Here is a 25,941-nt window from a genome sequence, read left to right on the forward strand (position 1 = left end):
GATCACTTGATCCAAAAAAGATATTAAAACCTACCCTTGAATAGTCATAATCTGCAGGCATTATCTTCCACTCACTCTTCCCACTCGAGTGGTTGATTTTCTCCACTAAAAAAATGATCAACCTAGTTAAGTAGTGAAATTTTTAAAAAATAGGTACCTAGTGAATTATCTTAAGTTTCTTGAAACTAGAAAATTATATCAAATACATACAACAATGATAAAAACAAGGATGCAACATCCATAAGCGCTAGCCCAAAAAATAAGGATTGGATTCAAAGAATAAAACAAATCTAGAATAAATTGCAGGTGAAAATCACGAAACATTTAACATGTATTTTCTATAATTTTGTAGCATGACTTGCAGACAAACGAGCCTAGTAAATCATTTTTTAGTGGTACATTGAAATAATCAACCGTTTATTTTAAATAGCATTCAAGAAAGTCGCATAAGCGTTACGGAGAGACCAGACGGATTAACACTTACAGACAAAGTTAATTTTAGAGTAGCTATTCTACTGAAAAAAATAAGAATAGTTATTTCTCGCATCGGATTAAAGACAGCTTTCCGCGGATATAAAATGACAATTATAAGATTAAAACCAGATCTTTTTAATGCCGAAGGCACGGGCTAAAAAACTGGTTCTAATCTTATAATTGTATATTTCTATATTTGTAGAAAACTGGATATGATACGATGCTAGACATATTTTCAGTATGGCTCTAATCCACCGGATATAGATCGGTTTCAAATGAATATGAAAAATAAAATCTCAACTAGAATACGTGTATCTACTATGTTGTATAACACATTTCCCCAACAATAAGGTTTATCTCTTTTCAAGCATGGCCGACACACAGACGGACAAAACAATGCATAGAGTAGATGCACATAAATAATAAGAATCTTTACTAAAAATTTTAGCTGTCTATATTCAATAGCAGCTAAGAAACACATTTACCCCGTTACGACGAGACAGGACGGACGAACAGACAATGTTTATTAAATAGTAGCTACGCTACTCTGATAAGGACAAGAACATAAAATTCTCACCTAGAATACCTGTATCTAACTGCTGTGTAACACCTGCCATACCGTTGCCAACCATAACAACGGGTCTATGCAATTTTTGCAACAAAAAAAATCTCCGAATTTTTTCCAGGGTTTAGAACATAATAAAAAAAATCTGAAATTTTATAAATATATAATTCTATATAAATAGTAAGTAGCACCATTCTTTTATTTTAACATCACACAATTTAACAAATATTGGGGCAAATCACTTTTTACGCACATGGAATTCCATAACCCAACCCTCCCCGCCCAATAATTTCTATTTTAAAAATAAAAATCCAGAGATATAAAAGTGTAAGATTATGGCCGGTAAATTGAAGGACATACCAATAATGATACACAAAACTACCCCTTCTGTAGATTACAAATCCTGATTGAAACGTTTGGACACTTAACTTGATGAACCAAACAATCAAAATTTAATAAAAAAAAAAGTTTTTAAGCCAACAAATAAGAAACGTTTTTATAAAACAGCCCTATGTCCCCTCCCTCCCTTTAATAAAAATTAAGGGGAAGTGATGGGGAGGGGGGGGGGGGGTCAAAAGCGATAAAAGTAAATCTACCCTAAAAAGGATAAAAATAGAACTAACAGCTAAAGATTCAGGTTACTTTAAAAATAAATATTGATGAAAAAAGGCAATTCCATTTCATTTTCCCTTTTCTCATCACCGGAATCCTTTATTGTCTTTGTCACTATTTTTCAACTTTATTTTATCCCTAAAAACTACCTAAGTAACATAAGAAACTAAAAAACTTTAAAGAGTATTTTATCTTAAATATAAATAATAAGATTGTACATTTTACAGTCTTTAAATATTAAGTACTAATATAACGAATACATGATATGGAAAACTAGAAGCGCATCAATTATATAATTTACTCGTCTTCTACAAAGGTAACTAACGGTTTGTTTTTCTCTACAAAGTCTCCAACTTTGTGGTTAACCTTCTTCACGACGCCAGTCTTGGGTGCCTGGAAAATCAGAGAAATCATTGAAGATCAGGTTGCATAAGTAGATTGACTTAGTAATTTTGAGGTATAAGTCAATGGACGAAAAATAAATGTTTGTTCCTACTCAATTATGATAAGCAAAATTAACCCTTCTTAAGATTAAAACCAAGTTAAAGTTTAAACATTTATAGCTTAATCATACCAATTATTATTTTTAAAAGTGTCCAAAGGTTTCAGCAAATCATTAATTTTTACCCAGGGGCTGCTATTCAGCCAATTAATTCCATTTGAAATTTGCTAAGATTAAAAAATTTTGTTGGAGTAAAACTTTTTTTTGGTGTAATTGTAAGGAAAGTGGGTAAGGGGAGAAAAAAGAGAAGGGAGTTGAGGGGAAATTTTCACTTAGAATTGTTTATCAGAATGACATTTCCTTTTCCCTGCTTCCACCAAATTAGAGAACAAACACATTGAGGGGGTGGGGGGGGGGGGGGGGTAATTGTTTCTTGGAGGCTATTTCTTTTCGGAGGTTGGAGTTACCCTTCCCCAAAATAATTAAAAACCTTCCCTGGACCTATAAGAAGGTTCACTGTAAAGGAGAACGATATCAGTTTAGCGGTTAGCGAGATCCTTAGCTACAGACAAAAAAAACTTACTACTTTATATAATAGGAGGATAGGATATAATATTGAACCCAACAGCTATATAAATTTTACCTTAATGACATATTCCATTTTCATAGCAATCATAACAACCAATGGATCACCAGCGTTTACAGTAGCTCCATCATCAACCATAACCTTAATAAATATTGTTTTATAATTGACTGACAGACGGACGGACTACAAGAAGGACAGAAGGAAGGATAGTCGTAAATACCAAAGTCACAGAGTAATACAGCATGACCCTCGAAAAAGTATTTTTAAGCATCTGCAGCCTATATTTCTCAATAAAATATTAAAAGATTCATATGTACTTGTTCTCTATAATTTTCTACATCAAAGGATATCAAAATTTTTTTTTTACATCAATTAACAGAATTTTTAAAGCCAAAGTTTGGAAAAAGTGCTTGAGAAACTGGATATTGCTAAATATTTCTTAGTTTTTTATTAGTATATTACTTTTTATCAACCAGTTAAAAAACAAATAAGAAAGAAGAGCAAGTTTACAATTGATACATTTTTTATTGCATTAAAAAACGTTAGTTTTACATATAAAAAACTAGGGTAGTGCGGGGTAATTCCGGTCAATTTTTTGCTTCAACTTAAAAAAAAAACATACTTCCGAAAAACTTTTTCCGGTTTTTAAGAGTGCAAATGAACGATATGGCAATAACGAAGAAGCCTGTCTTGGTCCCATTAAGATCTCGCAACTAGAAGTCGGTCAAAAATCGGTTTAAAGGGCGGCGGTTGGCCTATACCGGAATAACCCCACCGGTGGGGCTATTTCGGTCAGTTGACTTTGGGGGGGTGGAACACCCCCTTAAAATATATTTTTTTAACATTTTAAACTATGAGTAGAAAGCTGAGGTCATTAGCTTTCTAACAGTACTAGTCGCATGCAGATCAGACAATTTTTTGACCACATTTTCCCCATTATAAAAAAGTCGGTAAAATCGCAAAAAAAACATCAATTTTTTTCATGCAAACTTTAAAAAAAAATCATACTTTTTATTATATGATTAGGTTTTGTTAAGCTTTATACATAAATTAGAGGCAATTTCTGATTCGCAGGTCTTGGAATTTCTTGAAAAAAGTGATTTTTTCTAAAAAAAATTTTAATTTTAAAAATCCTGCCAGTTTTGACAGCAGTTTTTGGTACATTTTTTCTTGTCTCAAATTGGCTAGGATTGACCTACAAGGGTGGTTAAGGTGTCTAAAGATGCAAAATTACATGCCTGACAATTAACTCGAAATGATATGGGGTCTAACTCTAATATTTCAACACATTTTATGCAACAGGAATTTTGAAAATGCAAAATCTTGAATATGTACTCTAAATCTTGGGAGATAGAACCCATATCCTGGGGAGTTTTTGTTAGGACATGCAAAGAGCTTTCTATAGACACCTTAAACACCTTTCTAGCTTAATCCTAGCCGATTTGACATAAAAAATCCAAACCGCGCAAAAATCTCGAACACCCTCTTATATGAAAAAGATGCAAGGGTTTCATATGGAATTTTAAATCTTCTAGCAGTCTTTCTAATAGACATACCCCTTCTTACATGAGCCAATGCAGCTGATACATCTTCAGGCAAATATTTAAGGCGTTCCTTTGGGTGATATACTCTTCCCATTACTATAAAAATGTGTCTGAAAAATTTTTAATGTCTTTACAAATTGAAAAGCTTAGGCAACAAAACATGACACAATACAAGCAGTAAAATGACTAGTAATGTACATCACACAACAGGCAAGGCAATGATTAAAGCTTAGGTCATGCATTTAGGTTGTTTATGCTTCCAGATCACCTAAATAAAACATTAGGGTATTATACAGTTATAAATACAGTAATAAAAAAAAGTAAAAAAAGTGACCGGAATAGACCATTTTTTTTAGACGAAAAAAAAATTATGAAAAAATCAAGTTAGAACAACGCCTCCAATTGCAAACGATAAATGAATGCCATATCTTTCATTTTACAAAAACCCGGGGGTCGATAGGACTTACCATTTTTTCACAATTTTAGATTGAACATGGCCTATTTTGAAATTTTTTTTTTGCAAATTTTTTGCAACTTTTTGAGGGCAAAAAAATCATAGAACGAGTGATCTGACAAAAATTTGCTAAAGTAAGAAATGAAAGTATAGGCAATAAACTACAACTTTGCTTTTCTGAAGATCTCTAGCAAACGTTTAGAACACCGTTAAAAAACGGTTTTGAAAAAGTTGGTCGTTTGACCGGAATTGACCCGATGACCGCATTAACCCCGCACTACCCTACTTTTCAAATTTTACTGAATACATTTTTCTTATAACCATTTTCCCTCAAATCTTATAATATCTCCCACTTATTAATATGACCTTAAATAAACCCCTCCCTAATTTATGCTCATTACCGGAAGAATTAGCGCCACCTTTACCAATAAATTCACGCCCACTCATCAAATTAATCTAAGACACATAAAAATCATTTAAATTGTTAAATGTTTAATAAAAGTTTGTAGCTGTAACTTTTTTGTTTTTTAACTTATTTTGATAAAATAAAAAGTGTTTGATTTCTGTTTATGTAAACTTTCAATTTGCTACTATTTTTTATAGAATTTCTTTCTGTAAGGGTGTTTTTGCAATTTACACTAATCTAAAAATGCCTTTTAGAGCAAGTGAAAAAAGTGCTTTTAGCATGAAATAAATTTCTTGGAAACATCTTTATATAAGTTTTATAAAAAGTATTGAAATTATGAGGAAAACACGTCATTTCACTTTAAAAAAACATTTTTCTTGAAAAGTTACTTTTTCCTCAGCCACTTTTTCAAAACTTTGGCTCCAAAAATCTCAGCTGTTAATTAATGCAAAACAAATATTTTTATATCTACTTATGTGGAAATCTACAGAGAACAAGGACATATACATTTTTTGATAATTCATTGAGAAATATGGGCTGCAGATGCTTAAAAATACTTTTTCGAGGGTCATGCTGTATATCATAATACATAAAGTATTGAGGTTGTTTTGTATGAAGCTTAAGATTTCATTAAATACTAAACCGATTGAGTTCTCCATTTTAGGGAAGCTTCACATTGGTCTATGGCCGGTTTTATACTATTTTATTTTAGATTTAAATCTTTGTATAGTTTTATGCTATTGTTAATTTTTAAATACGAATTCCCGAGATACTTAGGACGCAACCATAGTTGTTTATAAGTAGATTGAATGAGCTTGTTCTCTAAGATCTTTAAAACAGCTGGATTAAAACTAAAGAATAGTTGAAGGCAAGATATGTTTTGCTTGAGATAACATATCCCTCCCTGATTACCTACCTTCTCAATGACACCAGGCATGGGGGCGACGGCATCGCCCAGCCCAGCCACAGACAGGTTCATGGACAAGAACTTCGGCATGGGCAATGAAAACTCATAACTTCCAGAACTGAATAAAGTATATTTACACATTAAAAACTCAATACACATAATCATATCCTATTTTTTTGTGTGAAGATTTTAGTAACTACTGAACTGATTGGGGTTTTCTTTTTGAGAAAGCTTCACATAGGTCCTGGGGTGGTTTAACACTATTTCATTTTTTAGATTTAATATATCCCCCCTCCCCCTTTAGACGAGGATCCAATGCAGAAATTACATTATGCACCCCTTCCTCAGACAGACAGTTTGAATTATAGAGTAGCTTCGCTACTAAAAATGAGAAAATTATAATGACCTGGTGTAAAGGGTGACTCCTTGTTTCGTGACTAGAACTCGCTGTTTACGGATTGTTCCCTGAAGGAATAGTTTTTTTTATTGCATCATATTATAAACAACTTTCCACGGATAGTAAAATGAAAACAATGTAATATTTATTCCCTTTTTGTTGGCCCTGCGAGGGGCCGAAGGTCTAGGGCAACAAAACTTGTGTAAATTTAAAGTTTTTCATTGCATTATTTGTGGGAAACGATAATTCCATATTTTAGTGGAACTGGTTTTAATGTTACCTAAGCTTAACATAATGGTATAAGAAAGATATTTGAAGTGTGAAGAAATGAGAGGAGTGTTACTGTTCAGTGTATCTATAGTGAGAGAACCAAATAGAAAGCAGCATGTGAGAGAACAGAATAGAAAGCAGCAAAACAGACAGATGGACAAATAGACACACTCATGGAAGAAACGGGTGTATATTGATTAAGGCGCCATGGCTTCTTCCCTTTTTTACGTAGATGTAGGAAATATTGCTGGAAACCAGCTCCTCATGATTAGTATCAGGTTTTTAACTAGTTTTGATCCTCTCCTTTTTATTTACCTTAGAAATATTGCTGGAAACCAGCTCCTCATGATTAGTATCAGGTTTTTAACTAGTTTTGATCATCTTCTTTATATTTACCTGAGAAATATTGCTGGAAACCAGCTCCTCATGATTAGTATCAGGTTTTTAACTAGTTTTGATCATCTTCTTTATATTTACCTTAGAAATATTGCTGGAAACCAGTTCCTCATGATTAGTGTCAGGTTTTTAACTAGTTTTGATCCTCTCCTTTTTATTTACCTGAGAAATATTGCTGGAAACCAGCACTTCATGATTAGTATCAGGTTTTTAACTAGTTTTATCCTCTCCTTTTTATTTACCTGAGAAATATTACTGGAAACCAGCTCCTCATGATTAGTGTCAGATTTTTAACTAGTTTTGATCCTCTCCTTTTTATTTACCTTAGAAATATTGCTGGAAACCAGTTCCTCATGATTAGTATCAGGTTTATCAACTAGTTTTCCCTCCACATTATACTCTTCACCATCTAAACAATTGTACAATTTTGAATCGATTGTTAAATCAGGAAGGGAGGGAACATTGGACTGTAAATTTAAACTGATCAACATATTTTATTAACACGTTCTCTCATTTGATGTCTTAAAACTTTGGATACTTTTATCATATCTTGATTGGGTGGTCCAAACTAACACATCTATTATACTATATATATTTTATCATTGTGCAAATTTTTTAACCAATAATTTTAAACTTCAGGAGGGGTAATTGATGGTCAATTGATCAATCCCTTAAAAATCTTGAGGTTTATTAACAAATTTCCGCGGATAAGAAAATGAAAACAGTTAAAATACTTACTAACTGTTACAGTATATCTTCCGGATCCTTGGTTAATAACAGTAGCCTGTAAAACAAATATAAATAAGTAAGTTAATAACTCATATTGTAAACAGAAAGTTGAATTGTAATAAATATTTTTCCAGCAAATTGAAATATCGTAATCTAACGTTATTTTCTTTTGCAAGAGTTTGTGTTAGTTATAGGAAGTTTAGTTGTAATAAAACATATCAAAAATATCTTTGATTTCGTAAAGTTATTTATTATGTATCTTCAAGCAGTACTCAACATAGTCCTTTATTGACAAAAATCTACGAATTTGCGTTAACTTAAACTTATTTTCATAATCTAAGCTTTTAATTTTCTCAGTTGTAAAATGTTACGTCACAATAAATTTCACGGTATGTGAAAAGAAAGATTAATGAACAGATCTATAGCATAGATAGATTTACATACAGATAACTACTCCCCCCCATTTTCCAATGACCCTTTTCGTCTGCCAGAAAATTGTTTTCTGTTACTTTGCTGTGTTCATATTCCCGACACAATTGGTTGATTTTCAAAGACCCAATTGGGAGTCGGCAAAGAGTCATTGGGATTGGGACCCCTTCCCCCTCTAGTGTTTTACTCTGATGATTAATGCATTTTACTTATTCATTTATCTTTGCCTGAATTTGTTTGCCATCATTGACAAGGTTGACTGTCCGCAGTAGAGAGTGGTTCAAACGAGCTCCAGTCAGGGCAAAGAAAGGATCTAAAAATCGATATAATATTATTACTTGGATGCTGCATCAGATTTTCAAGTACTCTCAATAAGTAAAGCTCGCAGCTGGCTAAAATAACGATACCCCCATCCACCCCCTTTACCCCATCAACGGATGAACAAACTGACAAATATAGGTATGAATTCAAACTCAATTAACGACGAGTCTTCCTCTCACAGTATATACACGTATAACCTATATATCCATTAATCTAAGATATCAGAAAACATATTGGAATTAAGGATGGCAACATCCTTAAAAGCGAAGCTCAGTAAAGCATACGGACAAACGAACAAGCTAGAATGGCTTCAAATATTATCAATTTAGATATCTGAGCAAATACAGGATATTTCATATTGGTGAAATAATATTTTAATAGAGATACTTGAGCTTCGCTTATTCTATTATGTCTACTCGTCCAAGGATTCATCATTATTTTAAAAATAATTTAAATATGCGTTAATTTAAAATTAAATTCACCTGAACTAAGACTATTCTTCTTGTTTTCAGTGAGGATTAAAGCCAGAACTGCTTCGGCTACCTATAAATAAACAATTTCAAAAGTAACATGATATCTATATATGTAGCTTAAATCTCGCTAAATGCTGAGCTGGATCTTTAAATCATTTTAGTGGTGAGCCAGATCGTGGTGAGCCGAATTTTAGCCAATCACAGCGCGGCATTTCATAAAATGCTGTTCTCTCATTGGTGGAAAGTTGGCTCACCCCGATCTGGCTCACCACTAAAATGATTTAAAGATCCAGCTCTGGAACAAAATGGTTCTTATTTACAGTGAAGCTTCTTATTGCTCCAGGGAAGGTTTTAAACTTTTTTTCGGGATGGTATCTACACCCTTCAAATAAAAAATTAACCAACCCCCCTAAAAATATTTACTTTAAATCTTTTTTAATACTAAAATTAAAAAAAAGGTGGGAGCGGGCTACTTTTTCTCCCACCTTATGTGACCATAGAGGCCTCTAGGGGCGTAGTCGCTAGTGTTCTATAAAATAATATACATACCGAATGATGATAAACAAAAATATCCTTTAATATTATTATAAATTAGGTATTGGTTAAGCGTTTGGACACTACTACTATGTAGATTAAACAAATCAATGCAAACGGATGAGAATAGTCATTTCTCGCATCGTATTATAAACAGCTTTCCGCGGATATAGAATGTACAATTATAAGATTAAAACCAGTTTTTAGTGTTATGATTGAACATTTTTATATTCGTAGAAAGCTGGATATAATACGATGCTAGACATAGTTTTTTCGTATGGAAGAGAACCGGTTTTTATCCACCGGATTCGAATGAATACGAGAAAATGTGTTTATAAAACTTTGGGTACCTGTAGGCCAGAAGGAGTTCTGTCCTTAAACAAGGAGTCGTAATGTCTTGGAATAAATTCAGTGTCAACATTTCCCTAAAATAAAAATAGTTGATTAAATTGAAAATTCTTCCATTTTAAACTGAAAGATTTCGCTAACCACTAGACTGGACTGATACGTTTCTCCCTTTTTTTCTTGAACATTTATTTGTAATACGGTAGGTACATGTTTTTTGTATTTTTTTTATTTAGCTGAAATAAATTGGATTCCTAGCCATACTGAAATATCTATTTGTTGTATCGTATTATAGACAATTTTCTGCGGAAGACATTTATAAGACACTGTACATGTGATTTTTAGTAAAGCTCAGAACCGATTCTAATCCTGCGGAAAGTAATCGGATTCAAAGCAGCAATACAAGGATATATATTACCTTAATGAATTCAGGATGAGCGGCCAAATCCATTAAAAAGTTGATATTTGTGGATAGGCCAGCAACGTTGAATTCCGCCAGACAGGACCTGAACAAATGGAGATAAAAAATATTCCTAATTGTCCTAGGATCACTTAATTTTTAGGAATGGGAATAAATAGGCAGGGATCTAAGGAATATGACAATAGCTAATAAATTGATGTACATCCCCAATGATGATACACAAATTTACAAATTCTGTAGATTACAATTAATAATTGGAAATTTTGAACACCCATTTCAATAAACCAACTAATCAAAATTCAGTAGAAGTCCCCAACGTTAAAAATAAGATAACCTTATTATAAAAGTTCGGGAACTAGTGTAATAAACAGCCCAATGTCCCCTATTCCCTTGGTCTGACTGAATCTCAATTGCAAAAAAGCTTCGTTTTAAAAATAGATAAAGGCAGGCATACTGTGTTGATCACAATTGCTGTCAAAATATTAGCAAAAAATGTTACTTACCTTAATTTGAGCAGAGCAGAATTTCTGTCGGGACCCCAAACGACCAGCTTAGCGATCATGGGATCATAATGAACAGATACTTCGTCGTTTTGACGTACTCCGGTTTCAATTCTGAAAAAGTCAATGTTTAAAAATAAATACAAAAAGTAACAGGATGTCTGTCTATCTGTCTCGAATCATACACATAGATCTTTTAGAATTGGGTTGAAACGTTTAAACACTCAACTTAACTTAATGAACCAACCAATAAAATTCAATAAACCTCCCCAAGGTTGTTGAGCTAACGAGTAAGTAAATGTTATTTTCAAACTTTGAGGACTAGTGTAATAAACTGCCCAATGTCTGTACATTCCCTCCCTCTCTGGTTAATTTAAAATAAACCTCACCTGACATGTTCACTAGGGGCGGGGGTGGCAAAATAATCCAGGGGTCCGGCCCCCGGCATAAACTTGTTATTCGGGTCCTCGGCGTAGATTCTGGCCTCGAACGACCATCCGTTCAGCTGGACATCGTCCTGGGTGACAGGCAGCTTTTCACCGGCCGCAGCTTTCAACTGCCATTCCACGAGATCGGTGCCTGAACATTACAGCTGAAGAAACACTTCACTAATTGTCATTTTATTTAATCATTAATTTTAAATGAATGTCAAAAAAAACCTAAAGCGACAAACCATAGAATATTACAATTTCTTCCTAGCGGTTGCGCTCCTAGTATATAGGGGATCTTTATTCAGAAGATAAGAAGGATGTATTGTGGTCACAACCATCCAAAGGCTTGAATTAAAAAAAAAACAGCCTAAAACCAGACTAAAACTTATGTGAAACTTCCCTAAAAAGGAGAACACAATCGGGTCAGTAAATATTAAAATCCAAAGATTCAGACAAAAAACCATACAACTTAAAAAAAATAGAATATAGTGGAGACCCGACCATAATGCATACCTGTAATCATTTCTGTAACCGGATGTTCCACCTGGAGCCTCGTGTTCATCTCCATGAAGTAAAAGTTCAACTCTTTGTCCATCACAAACTCTACGGTGCCGGCACCGACATAATCCACGGCCTTTGCCGCTCTGACGGCCGCCTCGCCCAGTTTGCGCCTGACCTCCCAGGACAGTCCTGGTCCTGGGGCCTCCTCAATGATCTTCTGGTGCCTGCGCTGGACAGAACAGTCACGCTCAAACAGGTAGACATAATTACCATGCTGGTCTCCAAATACCTTAATACAACGAAACTATGACAATGACTACCTAGCACAAGATTAATTTTTCCCCTGCTGCAAAATTATTTTTTTTTTCTCTCCTAGTTTTTTCCAGCAAGGAAGGAAATAAATTGGAAAAATATTTTCAAAACTCTTTATTTTATTCATATTATCCCCCCTCCCACATATTCTTTTAGTTTTTTTACCAAAAAGTTGAAAAAAAGGGAAAAAAATGCTTTCAGTTCTCTTAATTTTTACATTTTTTCCCCCCCAACCACATATTCCCCCCCCCCCCCTCAGCAGGGTCAAATTTGAAAATATACACCCTGCTACCTAGGAAAAAATAATGAAGAAAAAACAGAGGAGTAATTTAAACAGTCGTAATCAATGCATGGCAGTGTGTTAAATTGGCCTTTATGATCGAATTTGATATTCCTTTACTATAAACTCGCGTTACTTTTCAGCAAAAGGATGCACAGAGATTTATGCATTAGTAAGAGTGTTTGAAACTTTATACAAAGGTCTCAAACTACGTTATGTATCAACCATCTCCGTAGGCATTAATATAGTATAATTTTCTAGGGATCTAAAGGGATAAGACAATGGCCGATAAATTGATATACATCCCCAATGATGATACACAAAATTGCCCCTTATGAAGATTACAATTAGTGGTAGAAACGTTTCAGCGCTCAACTTAATAAAGCAATCAATTAAAATTTAATAAAGTCCCAAAGGTTGTTAAGCAAACGAATAAGGAAACGTTATTATAAAACTTTGGGGACTAGTGAAATAAAAAGCCCAATGTCCCTGATAATTTCCCCTGGAACAAAACTGACCTGAACTTCGACGTGTCTGGGGTCAACAACAAACTTCTCCAGGAGCATCACCTCGTCACCGAAGGACTTCATCGCCTCACGCTTGGCCGACTCCAGCTGGGCCTCGAACTCGTCAGCTGTCATGGCAATCCTCATGCCCTTGCCACCTCCTCCGCGGACAGCCTATGACAATATCAAATATTAGTTGTCCGCAGATAGAAAAAATAAAAACAATAGGTATAGAATATAGCAGCTACTCTACAATATGGTATGCCGTCACTCCGTCTGACCGTACTATATATCATTACGCAATGGTAGAACAATATAGCACTACATTTCTTTACATACATATATCTAATTTATATAACATATTCCTTTTATTTTTTACATTGATTCCTATAAAAATACCTAAGGTATAATTTTATAGTCAAGCCTTGGAGTTGAAATATATTATGTCCATATTAAAAATCCTGTTTTTTATTAATATTATGTAATATTTTATTGCGGTACGTGTTGACTGGACATACTTGTCCTTGTTCCCACCTTGATCATAACAGGGAACCCAATCTTGTCTGCCTCTGCCTTCAAGGTGTCCAGGCTCTGGTCCTATCCGTGGTATCTATCTATCTATCTATCTATCTATCTATCTATCTATCTATCTATCTATCTATCTATCTATCTATCTATCTATCTATCTATCTATCTATCTATCTATCTATCTATCTATCTATCTATCTATCTATCTATCTATCTATCTATCTATCTATCTATCTATCTATCTATCTATCTATCTATCTATCTATCTATCTATCTATCTATCTATCTATCTATCTATCTATCTATCTATCTATCTATCTATCTATCTATCTATCTATCTATCTATCTATCTATCTATCTATCTATCTATCTATCTATCTATCTATCTATCTATCTATCTATCTATCTATCTATCTATCTATCTATCTATCTATCTATCTATCTATCTATCTATCTATCTATCTATCTATCTATCTATCTATCTATCTATCTATCTATCTATCTATCTATCTATCTATCTATCTATCTATCTATCTATCTATCTATCTATCTATCTATCTATCTATCTATCTATCTATCTATCTATCTATCTATCTATCTATCTATCTATCTATCTATCTATCTATCTATCTATCTATCTATCTATCTATCTATCTATCTATCTATCTATCTATCTATCTATCTATCTATCTATCTATCTATCTATCTATCTATCTATCTATCTATCTATCTATCTATCTATCTATCTATCTATCTATCTATCTATCTATCTATCTATCTATCTATCTATCTATCTATCTATCTATCTATCTATCTATCTATCTATTTTTTTATTGTTCCCACCTTTATCATAACAGGGAAGCCAATCTTGTCAGCCTCCGCCTTCAAAGTGTCCAGGCTCTGGTCCTCTCCGTGGTAACCGTGGATTACAGGTACGTTGGCAGCTTCCATGATCATCTAAAAAAACAGGTTAAATATTAGGAAAATTCAAGGATCTACTAAAGGGCAGATTGTTGTACATCCCCAAAAATCATACACAAAATAACACATTATGTAGCGTAAAATTAGTGGATAAAACGTTTGAACACTCAACTTAACAAACCAACCAATCAAAATACACTCAAGTCCCCAAAGTTGTTAGGCCAACGAAAAAGAAAATTTCATGATAAAATTTTAGGGACTAGTGTAATAGACAGCTGATTATCCCCTCTCTCTCTCTAGAAAAATTGTAACTATAACTTCTGCCTTTTTTAAAACGATTAGTAGCCTCGCCCATAGCCTCTAGGTGGTTCGCTGGAGGGTGCTGTCTCCCACAATACTTTATTTTCAAATTTTAAATAATTGGGGGGGGGGCAGGGGTGATTAATGTTTATTGGTCAATTTCTCTAAGAATTATCCCCAAAACAGACAGCCTTATACGTTCACCTTCCCTTTTGGAATGTGAAACTTTCCTGAAAACTGTGGTACGATCGGATCAGCTGTTTATGAGATCTTATCAGACATACATTTAAACATTCATGAATCATCTTGTTATCTTATTAAATGAGTCTGTCCTTATATATCTGTTCGATTATAGAGAACCTAGATGCTAGGGGCTCAGCCACTAGTTTACCATATAGATAGGATATATATATATATTATATAATATGTAATACAGCGATACAAGTTATAGAGTAGCTACTCTATCATTTACCTTGGATGTAGACTTGATACCCATATCTCTAATGGCAGTGGAGGGGGGACCAACAAATATAACTCCTTTCTCCTGATATTAAAAAAAGCATTTGAAATTGTTTTGTCAACACAAAAGGTACCTAGGTATCATTCTTATTAATATAATATTACATTCTTGAAATTAACCAGAAAACGTAAACAGTACAGTGGCGTGCACAGGGTTTTTACGGGGGGGGGGTGTAATCTTTGAGGTTTTTAAAAAAACGGGGGGGGGGAATCTACATAATTTTAATTTTAGGGGGTGTGTTGTCAACCCCATTCCCCACACTAATGACCGTGGACAAGATAATGAACGAAATATATATGAATCCCTAAATATATTGAACAAAACAACCCCGTAGATTAGTTCAGACACTGCTAGTTTGAATGAGCCAATCAAGATCTGAAGTTTTGTGAGCTAACGTGTTTATAAAACTTTGGGTACCAGTATAATTTCCAGTCCAATATCGACTTCCTCCCTTAAGTCAAATGGAAATGTTACCTGGCCAGGGATATAGAATACACGTAGATATTATGACATATCATGGAAAGGGGGGGGGGGGGAAATGTGGTGACTCGTGCCACGACATACCAGCGATTTTATTTTGGGTGCTACTCCCTTAGTTTTAGAGATAATTGGGTGAAATCTTTTGGGCTGGGTCACTAATTACCTCAAGTTTTGGTATCTTTCAAAAAAAACGGCGGCGGGTCCGCCGCTCCCGCCGTTCGCCGCCATTTTCCGTCGCCACCAAAAAAAATTTTTTTATTGCATTTCTCGCCAAATTAGGCAATTTGGAATCATTTGAGACCATGTTATTTTTTTCAAAAATTTTTTTCCTTATAAGTCCCCCGCAGGGTTGGTTTTAAGGAAAAAAAATTTTGAAAAAAATAACATGGTCTCAAATGATTCCAAATTGCCTAATTCGGCGAGAAATGCAATAAAAATTTTTTGGCGGCGGTTACGGAAAATTGCGGTGGACGGCGGGAGCGGCGGTACCGCCGCCATTTTTTATTCAAATATTTTTTTACTGATCTACCTCAAAAGGTTTTGTCTCAATATCGTTAAAAGCTTAGGAGAGGCACTGAATTTAAGATATACCTTGATAAACGAGAATTTGAAAAAAAGTCCCCCCGCAGGGTTGGTTAAAAGAGGAAAAATTTTTGAAAAAAATAACATGGTCTCAAATGATTCCAAATTGCCTAATTCGGCGAGAAATGCAATAAAAATTTTTTTTTGGCGGCGGCGGAAAATGGCGGCGAACGGCGGGAGCGGCGGACCCGCCGCCGTTTTTTTTGAAAGATACCAAAACTTGGGGTAATTAGTGACCCAGCCCAAAAGATTTCACCCAATTATCTCTAAAACTAAGGGAGTAGCACCCAAAATACAATCGCTGGTATGTCGTGGTACGAGTCACCACATTTCCCCCTCCCCCCCTTTGTCGTCAATTTAGGTTCCTAATATAGACTTCATATATTGGTCAGTTCGTTCACCCAGAAGGAGGTAAGGGGGGGATGTGGTAAGGGAGGAATAGGGGGTATTTTTATTTTAGCCCGCTGTGAGTACCGCTTTATTAGAGTACATGAAAAACTGGTGTAACATCCAGGTAATAATATATCCATTTACCCAAGAATCTTAAGGGATAAGACAATGGTCGACAAATTGATGTGCAACCCCATTGATGATACACAAAATTACCCCTTATATAGATTACCTTTTGTGGTTGATACGTTTGGACACTCAACTTAATGTACCAACCAATCAGGGATCACTTAATCCCATAAGTTGTTAAGCCAACGAATAAGAATACGTTATTATAAAAGTTTGGGGACACGTGTAGTTAACAGCCCATTGTCCCCTCCCTCCCTGCATTTACCTGGCAAAGATTAGCAAACTCGACATTCTCGGAGAGAAATCCATAGCCAGGATGTACAGCATCGGAGCCGGTTTCTGCGGCAACCTAAGATAATACAGTGTATGGTCAATAGTAACTAAGCCCCTAAAGGCCTCTAGGGGTACTTTGGTTAGTGGTTGGTTAAAATCTATCCCAACATTTTTTTATTGTAGTTTCAATAGAAAAAGTAAAATAGTTGAATCCATCCCAAGACTTAAATATAATAAGAAAATAGAATAAAACCAACTCAGGACCTATGTGATGCCTACCTAAAATAGAGAACCAAATCGGATCAGTAGTTATTTAGAAAAAAAGTCTTACTGCTTTATATAATAGGATGATGCATATAAGAGTTATTCTAAATCTTAGTAGGTAGATTCTTCCAAGTTTCAATTCAAATTATCAATCACACCACACATAGTGATTCTAGAGCAAGAAACTTTAACTTTCAGCAATCAACAAACGAAAACTTCAGTCCTATGTAATTTTGGGTCCAGAATCATAATCTGTTAAAACTAAAATCCTATGTCTTCCTATTTGCAATAAAATCGCATTAAAATTGCAACAAATATTTGCGATACCTTATTTTCATCTTATAAGAAACAATAATCCATTTTGCTAAAATAAAAATTAAAGTTAACCATTTATTAAATACTTTCATATCTTTAAATTTGCAAAAAAAGATTTTTTTTTTGCAGAATAATGCCATTTATGTCAGCGATATAAAAAGTCTCCTTAAAAACAGATTGTTAGAAAAAAAAGTAAATGTAAGTATTATAATATGTTTTTCTGAAGTCATTTAATAAATTTATACAGTAAAAACCAGAATTGTGCAACTTATTTCAATGAAAAGCCAAAAAACGTAATTTGCAAAAAAATTGCAACCCCTAAATCACCTAGAAAAATAAACTTTTAACCAAACTAAAGTAATATGTTTTAAAAAACATTAAAAAATATTAATCTTTTATAAAAGAAAGTTTGTTAGAAAAGTTCTAATCAAATAGAACAGGGCAAAATTATTTTTTCAAAATGTAAACAAACACTTAACTTTGAATATTTCTATACTTTTTCTAAAACTTAAAAATCAAATCTTACTTAAAATCAATGTTTTGTTTGTTAAATCTTCTTGTGGCGAGATTTTTAAATGTTATTTTTTCATATGTATTGAATAATCATAAAAAAAAGAAAAAAAATTGCATTAAGCCGATTCAAATATATTAAATATTTCCTTATAAAGGCAGCAAAATAAAAAAAGTTGTTAAATAAAAATTATTTATATTTATTTCTTAAGCTGTATAACTTTTTAAAAAAATTTAAAACATGATTTTTGCTAAAATAGATATTTTTTCATTAAAAGGAAATATTGTTTATCAAATCAGCTGTTATCAAAGAATATATCGTTTTCTTATGTTGGGCTACGAATAGTAATTTCAAGGGATCGACAGCCGCGCACAAGCCTAAAATTCCGCAGGTGTGCAAAATAAGATTTTAATAAGGAGAATTGTCTGTTAAGAAACAAGTTTAGATTTTCAGCTTAATTTTAAAGATATAATATGACGATTTAACTGAGGCTTACCCGCGGCTGTTGAACCCTGTTAATTTAAATAAAAAACTATATATCTTTAACAGTCTTTAACCCTCAAAAGTAGGACCCCTTTCCGCATCTTAACCAGTTGTACTTAGCAGCTCCGCCGCAGATGGTGGTTGGCGGGAAAACTTTTTCATGAAATTTTTTTCATGAAGCTTTAGTTTAAAATTTTTAGTTTCCAGCCTAAAATATAAGAAGTAGGATGTCCTCCTTATTGAACAAAACTCAAATAAAAGTTGGGTACGATTTAGGAAGCGAAAAAGCTATATATTTCTGACCACAAAATGCTGATTTTTACTTTTCTAACAGCTTTTGTTGATATAATTATCATATTCATCTGATTTTTAGATTACTCACAACAATTTTATAAGCGAAGCATCTCTATATTCAAATGTATGTTCTTCAACAGTATTTACGTAATTTTGCAACTTTATGTACAATTTTGTTTAATAACTACAAATTAATTGCCTGCTTATAAAGTTCTCACATTCTACTTTTGCACGCATCTGGACCCTATTTTTTCATTTGCAAATTGAATACATGTTTGCGGGAGATAATTTAAATTTCGTCTTGGTTACCGCAAAATAATGCGGCACTGCTTTGACTGTAATAAAAAAACTCCAATGCTAATTGCCTAATAACACGTTTTTTATAGTATTATTTCTTATAAAATCAAATACGAACGCTAATGCATTAAAAATCTGTTATAAATTACAACAAATTAATATTATTATTTTTTTACCACTGGGAGTTATTTATATGAACATTTATGTTATGTTGTGAACATTTTAGCAGACAATTATTTATTTTAAATTTATAAAGGTAAAATTTTCAGGGATATAAAAAAAAGTTTAGATTTTTTTTCATTTTAAAAGATAATTTAATTAATTGTCAATAATCGTATTTCAATATAATATATTTTTGATAGGCAATATATTAGTCCTAAAAATTGAAAGTCGTCGTACTGATTTTAATGATAAGGTTTTTAATTTTTAAAAAAAACTTAAATATCTCTGAAGAAGGGGAAAGAAGGATTTAACTGTAAATGAAAACATGAAATATAGGCCTTAATTTTATCGCCACACTTTGCGGATTCTTGCGGAGAGGTGTGGATAGTATAATTCGCCTCTGACTCGATGTGACCATTAAGCATAACAACACCTATTTTTTTGCAATGTGAAAGGGGTAGGGGGGGGGGGCTGGGAAAGTGCCGAACCACTACCTTGAATTTTATTTTTTAAAATAAGTTTTAAAAATTAAAATTTTACTTGGGCCTACAAAAAAATCCATATATAAATTAAAACCTTTCCGAGACATACAATAAGCTTCAATGTAGGGGAGAGACGTGTACGCTAGATATTTCGGTACAAACAAACATCCTGTTACTTTTATTTAAGGATTATTTTGATACCAATCAATTCTTCTAAAACTAATACCTAATAGTATAATGTCAGAGATATAAAGGGATAAGACAAAACAATGGTCGATAAATTGATGTAAATCCTCAATGATGATTAACAAAATTACCCCTTGGATTAAAATTAGTGGTTGAAACGTTCGAACACTTAACCTAATGAGCTAACCAATCAAAATTCACTAAAGTAATGATGTCGAAAGTTGTTAAACCAACGAATAAGAAGACGTTATTATAAAACTTTGGGCGCTAGTGTAATAAACAGCCCATTGACCTCTTTCTCTCTGCTATAATATACCTTTAAAATAGTATCTCCTCTGAGATAGCTCTGTTGGGAGGCGGCTGGCCCAATTCTAACAGCTTCGTCCGCCATGGCTACATGCATAGAGTTTCTGTCGCTGTCACTGTAAACTGCCACAGTTTTAATACCTAAAATGTATATTGAGTTTTGAACATATGAAACATTATTACAAATCCACAATATGTAATAGGTAAGGCGGAAGGCTATAAAATGAAATGTTGCTTTTCCTCATTATGAATAGCATGCACATTCACAACCCCTCATTCTTATTTTTAGTTTATTTTTTTTTTATGCCTTACCCATAGTTGCGCAGCTATTTGTACCAAAAAACACACGAAAACAACCCTCTCTTATGTATTGTATTTAATTACAGCAATAAAAGAAACTAATGCCTTACTATGATTTGTGATTGGGAAGTACTAACCTCCCCTAGTCTTTACTCCCCCCTCCCTCCCATTTCACTGGAACATTGCTTTCAAGCCACAATGGATCAAACCAATAAAATCCGATGATATTTTTAGTTGTAATTCATCTCTAAGCATGAGAACAGGACCATTACAGCATGCTTACCTAACTTCTTGGCTGTCTTCATAACCCTGCAGGCAATTTCTCCTCGGTTGGCTATCAACAGTTTCTCTATGGGCTTCACGTTTTGTGTCAAACATCTTGAAACAACAAAAATAAAAAATGTTCCAAAAAGGCCATATGTTAACATTAACAAGGATGACAACATTCATAAAAGCGAAAAACAAATTGGATGATTTTTTCAACATATTTTTGGTGATTTTTCAACATATTTAATTTTTTCATAAATACAGGGTTGTATATTCTAAAACAGATTCATTTTTTCCCCTGCTGCAATTATTTATATTTTTCCCCTCCTAGTTTTTTCAAGCTCGGAAGCGGGAAAATTGGAAGAATATTTTCAGAACTTTTATTCATATTTTCCCCCCTCCCACATATTCTTTTAGTATTTTTTTTCACCAAAAAGGGGAGAAAAATGGAAAAAATGTTTTTCAGTGTTAAGTTTTTATCCAGGGGTGTATATTCTGCACAAGATTTATTTTTTTCCCCTGCTACAATTCCCCCCCCCCCCCTAGATTTTTCGGGTATAGTCCCTTTCGTAACATCGTACCTTATGGGGCGATTCTTCGTATTTTTCACAGTAGCTTTTCTCCTATTTCTAGCCCCTGCAGGGGGGCTCTAACCCTGCGGGGCCAATTACCTAACCCTGTGGGGCAATCACCTAACCCAATATAACCTAAAATAACCTATAAAAAGCCATTTTAAAAATACGTCGCATCGCCCCATATGGGGCGATGTTACAAAAGGGACTATTCCCGATTTTTCTTACCAAGTAGAAAATAGAAAAATATTTAAAGAACTCTATATTTTTTTTATTTTATCCCTCCTACCACACATTTTTTTAGTTTTTTTCACCAAGGAGGGGGGCGAAATGGAAAAAATGTTTTCAGTATTCTTAATTTTTACATTATTTTTCCCTCTAACCACTTATTTTTTATTCCCCCCCCCCCCCCCACCCCACTGCCATCCCATGTAGAATATACACCCCTGTTTTTATCTTAATTTTTTAATCCCACCTCCCCTTAGCACGGTCAAATTTGCAGAATATAGAATGATAATGTTTTATTTATTAAAAATATACCTTTGAATATATCTATTTGTCTCTTTTCTTTGCAGAATCCTTGAGAATGGGTACCTCAAAGACCCAGACATTTTAAATCTGTAAAAAAATAACATTTGAAGGATTTTTTCACCATTGCATAATTAGAATATATTGTAGAAAAAAAAGACTATTTATGCGTTGGATTGAAAGATTTAGGCTACCTTGCAAAGAAAATCACAATGTTTTTTTTAATGAAATGTTAAAGCAATCATAAGCTTTTTAAGTGACTTAAATCTTAAAATCTTTTACATAATAGGTAACCCTCAGTGGAGGCAACTATTTTTAAAAATGCAAATAATATTAAATATGTATTTTTAAGCTCTGATAATAATAAAACTTAAGTGTGTAATTTAAAAATATACAAATGTATAGATAGGAATTATTGATTTAAAATATAGATTTCATGTTTAAAATATGCAGATTAATTTCCTTCAATAATAACGGTAAGACTAGGTACATTATAAAAGTCCACATTACGATTTTAATCTATAAAATAAAAACTTAAATCGTAATATGTTCTTATGTGTTGTATATTTTAGGATACCTTTTATTTTGGTCTTTTTGTAATCAAAAAACCTGACCTAAAAATGTTAGTAAAGGAAAATTTTAACAGACAAAATGTGGGATTTTATAAAAGCACAAACACATTTTAAAGTCAAGTTTTTAAATTACAATAAACCAAAATTCATGGCACCTTAGATTATTTTTATATAAAAAAAAATGAAAAATAACAGTAACTCTAAAAAACGACTGCAAGTATTTTCATCACATCTACTAGTTAACATTCTTACAGAAAGCCTGGAAAAATGTAATTAAAATTTCCCTAGTTTACATTCTTCCACGCTCTCTCTGCAACCTCTGGGTGTAAACTCTGGAGGTAAGGTTGAAACAGTCCATATACCTGCACAGAAAAAAGGTTGACTATGGGTAATTTCCCATCAGTGGCAGGTTGAGCACAGACACCCCCCATCCACTCCTTACTCCAAAGAAAATTAAATAAGTAGGAGGGAGAAAGGAATTTAATGAGATTAGATAGAAAGCCTTTATGCATGTTTTAATAAATAATGCAAAGTATAGCGAAGGGAAAAAAAACCTTACACTTTACTGCAATGAAGAAAAAATGCCTTTATTGCTATACTATATGTACAACCCTTTTATTCCTTCCCACCTATCTAGCAGCTATACAAGGCAGAATTCAACATATTAGAAGTTGAATGATAGAATTTGTCGCCTATAGACGTCATATATAACAAGATCGATGGCAGATGACAGGAAATGTTATATGTTTAAAAATTAAAACTAGTGACCATTATTCTCTTTAACATATTCGGAATTCTAATTTTTTTTTAAATCTTCAAAAACTTTGAACAAGAACAAACATGAAAAAACAAAACCTTTACCTGTCCATGCAAAGTGAGATACATTTCTGATCAGAGCTACCGAGGGAGCTTCCCGGTGAAGTGATGCATTTCTTGAAACATTTGTCTGTTACTTTGGACAGTAATTCCTGAAACAAAATAAGTTTTAAATAGGATGAAAAATTCTTTACAATATTTTAAATGGCAGAGAAGTTAAGAAATTACCATTTTTATAGGACAATGTTGTAAATAAAAATATCTACATCACATTTGATGAGAGAAAATGTACTAATAGTACGTAATATTCAATCTTACATAACAATAGAAGCGAAGCTTCCTACACTAGGGGCATATACGTCTGTTTGCACGTCATACCTGCATGTTGGCTAGAGCCATTTGGGCCTGCAGTCTGCATGATAAAATGAAAGCGGCTAAAAAGCTGCTTAAAAGCAGTCCCACCACTAATACACTATGGATGTTTTGTACTTTATTTTGCTCCATATTGATAGGAATGTGACAAGAAGCTTCAGCCTTCTATCTTTTATAGGAGCCGAGAAAATCACGTTTCCCATAAAACGTTTCGTACCTGCATGTTGGCTAGGGCCACCTGGGCCTGCACAGTCTGCATGATCTCCTCCTTCTGCGCGGAGGTCAGGGAGGCCAGCTGGTTAGAATCCATTTTTAATTCAGATATAAGCTCCTCTGAAAAGTATATCAAAATATTTCTTTAATTAGATATAAAATAATAAATGCTAAAAAAATGTACCCTTTTTCCTCAGTCACAACTACCTTTCAGAAACACACAAACAGAGAGAGTTAGTTAAAGAGCTGAGTAGATGATCTGGCTAATCGGTCAAGATAAACCTTGTAAAAAATTTCAGACAACTGTATGTGTATATTTTGTTAAAAATTAACTTTCTTGTATGCACGCGAAATGGTCCGTGGAACATACAAAGTGAATTTAGAAAAGGTCCTGGGAATGGGAATATTCACAAGAAATCTGTAGACAATAGACAAATATCTTATATTCAAAATGGTCTTTTTGTTTTTGTTGATGTTTTCACACATTTTTACTTGGTAGGTAGATCTCTCATTTTAAAGTCTGAAAAATAATCATTTTTAACAAATATTTATACATAACCAAAAATATGACACAATATAACGACTAGCTGCTTTAAGCTTTAATTGCTGAAATCATAACTGAATAATTTTTTTAAAATTCTCTAAAAGGTGAAAAATATTAAATGCCGACTATTTGCTAATCAAAATAAATTGGTTCTTTAACATTATTTTCTTATTTTATCAAACTTTGTCTATACGTACGTAAAATACATAAAATCTTTATTTTCTAACAAAAGTTTTACATGTTTGAAAGGCAAAAAGTTGGGGTAGAATAGTTTCCTAGTATGCTTTATCCCCTGTAAGTAATCAAAATATGTTACTTTAAAGCTTTGTTATTAAGTAAAGATTTGTTCTTTGCAATTTAGTGATTAATAATCATTCAGTGGCGTGCACAGCAATGGTGTGAAACCAAAGGGGTGAAATAAGAGGAAGGAAGGCCTTCCCAATTTCAAATTAATGGGTGGTGTTGACACCCCACTACCACACGTCACTGTACAGAACAAGGGGGGGGGGGGCGAAAGTGACACTTTTTGAAACCAAAACTAAAAGTCAAAGGAACTCAACTAAAAAAAAGAGTTACAGGTCTGACATTTTGCATGGCAGTTGCTTTATAGGGGTACAATAAAGAACTGTGAAGAAACGGCGTCGCAACCGCCGAAAACCGCCGAGAAAAGGCAAAAAAAATTTCGGCGGGAAACGGCGGTCTTCGGCGGTTGCGCCGCCGTTTCTTCACAGTTCCATATTTTACCACTATAAAGCTGCAGCAACTGCCATGCAAAATCTCAGAACTGTAAATCTTTTTTAGTTGAGTTCCTTTGTTGACTTTTAGTTTTGGTTTCAAAAAGTGCCACTTTCGCCCCCCCCCCCCCCTTTAAACTACATTTAAAGACAATCATTGTTTAGTTGAATAATCTGACAATATTTTCTCATATTTTTTATATGTAGAATCACAAACGGATCATGGAAAAAAAACAGAGTAGCGGTTTCCGTATTATTTTCACAGTAGCTTTGCTCCTATTTCTAGCCACTGCAGTGGCTTTAACCCAGAGGGGCCAATTTTCTAACCCTATGGGGCAATCATTAACGTTTACCTAACCTAATAAAGCCTATCAAAAGCTACTGTGAACAAAAAACAACAAACCCCACTACTTCGTTTTCTTTCCATGATCCTCACAAACTCAGAAACAGGTGCTTAAGTATAAATTAACAACTATCTCAATTTTTCAACAAAAAAAGATAATAGATTTGTGACATTTCTTTTAATTATGGCAAAGAAAATAAAAGAAAGACTAAAAGTTGTTACTGATTCTGAATACAAGAACTATGCAAAAAGACACGTGATTGAAACCAAATGGAATAATTCAGCTTAGAGAAACATTTGCCTCGATTTTTAAAAATTAGTTATTAAGAATTACAGCAAAATATGTTCTCTACCATTCTGAAAAACAGCATTTATGTCCTGAACTGAACAATAACATGATAGAAATGATGACGGCAAAATAG

General features: G+C 33.5%; 3 protein-coding genes and 1 long non-coding RNA gene across 8 annotated transcripts in view; 1 reads left to right on the forward strand and 3 right to left on the reverse strand.

The window, feature by feature from the left end:
• Positions 1–1,205, reverse strand: part of Art7 (arginine methyltransferase 7) — a 15,608-nt gene extending 14,403 nt beyond the window's left edge. Inside the window, exons 1-2 of one of the 2 annotated variants that reach the window (XM_080147766.1) lie at positions 1,061–1,205; positions 35–105 (exon numbers count right to left, since the gene is read on the reverse strand). In XM_080147766.1, the coding sequence (XP_080003892.1) occupies positions 35–105; positions 1,061–1,106 (117 nt within the window). In that variant the 5' untranslated portion in view covers positions 1,107–1,205. Of the gene's footprint in view, positions 1–34; positions 106–1,051 lie in introns of both variants that reach the window. The other variant, XM_080147765.1, reaches the window with a different exon arrangement.
• The window catches only part of LOC145305904 (uncharacterized), a 28,563-nt gene extending 2,793 nt beyond the window's left edge, over positions 1–25,770 (forward strand). The window contains exon 2 of the long non-coding RNA XR_013874813.1: positions 25,675–25,770. This is a non-coding gene — a long non-coding RNA (uncharacterized LOC145305904). The remainder of the gene's footprint in view (positions 1–25,674) is intronic.
• Positions 1,184–22,761, reverse strand: Mccc1 (Methylcrotonoyl-CoA carboxylase 1). 4 transcript variants are annotated; one of them, XM_080147763.1, is made up of 21 exons: positions 22,638–22,761; positions 21,938–22,502; positions 20,842–20,936; positions 20,269–20,399; positions 16,951–17,034; positions 15,057–15,128; positions 14,207–14,320; positions 12,848–13,009; positions 11,750–12,026; positions 11,195–11,384; positions 10,809–10,919; positions 10,303–10,390; positions 9,890–9,964; positions 9,015–9,075; positions 8,439–8,524; positions 7,792–7,837; positions 7,377–7,462; positions 6,397–6,455; positions 6,000–6,108; positions 2,737–2,820; positions 1,184–2,044 (listed from the first exon to the last, which is right to left on the reverse strand). In XM_080147763.1, the coding sequence occupies exons 2-21, from the start codon at positions 22,030–22,032 to the stop codon at positions 1,949–1,951; spliced, it is 2,121 nt and encodes a 706-aa protein (XP_080003889.1). In that variant the 5' UTR covers positions 22,033–22,502; positions 22,638–22,761; the 3' UTR covers positions 1,184–1,948. The 4 variants fall into 4 exon arrangements, with proteins under 4 accessions (XP_080003889.1, XP_080003890.1, XP_080003888.1 ...); XM_080147764.1 differs by having other exon boundaries at positions 22,653–22,755; XM_080147762.1 differs by having other exon boundaries at positions 22,631–22,755.
• Positions 22,775–24,415, reverse strand: LOC145305903 (mitochondrial import inner membrane translocase subunit Tim13-B). Its single transcript, XM_080147768.1, has 3 exons — positions 23,903–24,415; positions 23,359–23,465; positions 22,775–22,859 (listed from the first exon to the last, which is right to left on the reverse strand). Exons 1-3 carry the CDS (start codon positions 23,993–23,995, stop codon positions 22,787–22,789), a joined length of 273 nt encoding a protein of 90 aa, XP_080003894.1. The 5' UTR covers positions 23,996–24,415; the 3' UTR covers positions 22,775–22,786.
• Positions 25,771–25,941: the final 171 nt, after the last annotated feature.

Source organism: Acartia tonsa, chromosome 14 (genome assembly GCF_053477335.1).
Source record: "Acartia tonsa isolate MP-2025a chromosome 14, ASM5347733v1, whole genome shotgun sequence".
Classification (NCBI taxonomy): domain Eukaryota; kingdom Metazoa; phylum Arthropoda; class Copepoda; order Calanoida; family Acartiidae; genus Acartia; species Acartia tonsa.

Coding starts and splice junctions, on each gene's coding strand:
- Mccc1 (XM_080147763.1), bottom strand. CDS start 22,032: ATGTTATTTTTTTACAGATTTAAAATGTCTGGGTCTTTGAGGTACCCA. Junction 7,463..7,791: donor AAGATATACTGTAACAGTTA/GTAAGTATTTTA, acceptor ACAATTGTTTAG/ATGGTGAAGAGTATAATGTG. Junction 2,045..2,736: donor AAATGGAATATGTCATTAAG/GTAAAATTTATA, acceptor CTGATTTTCCAG/GCACCCAAGACTGGCGTCGT.
- LOC145305903 (XM_080147768.1), bottom strand. CDS start 23,995: ATGGATTCTAACCAGCTGGCCTCCCTGACCTCCGCGCAGAAGGAGGAG. Junction 23,466..23,902: donor TGGCCCTAGCCAACATGCAG/GTACGAAACGTT, acceptor ATTTTGTTTCAG/GAATTACTGTCCAAAGTAAC. Junction 22,860..23,358: donor ATCTCACTTTGCATGGACAG/GTAAAGGTTTTG, acceptor TTTTCTGTGCAG/GTATATGGACTGTTTCAACC.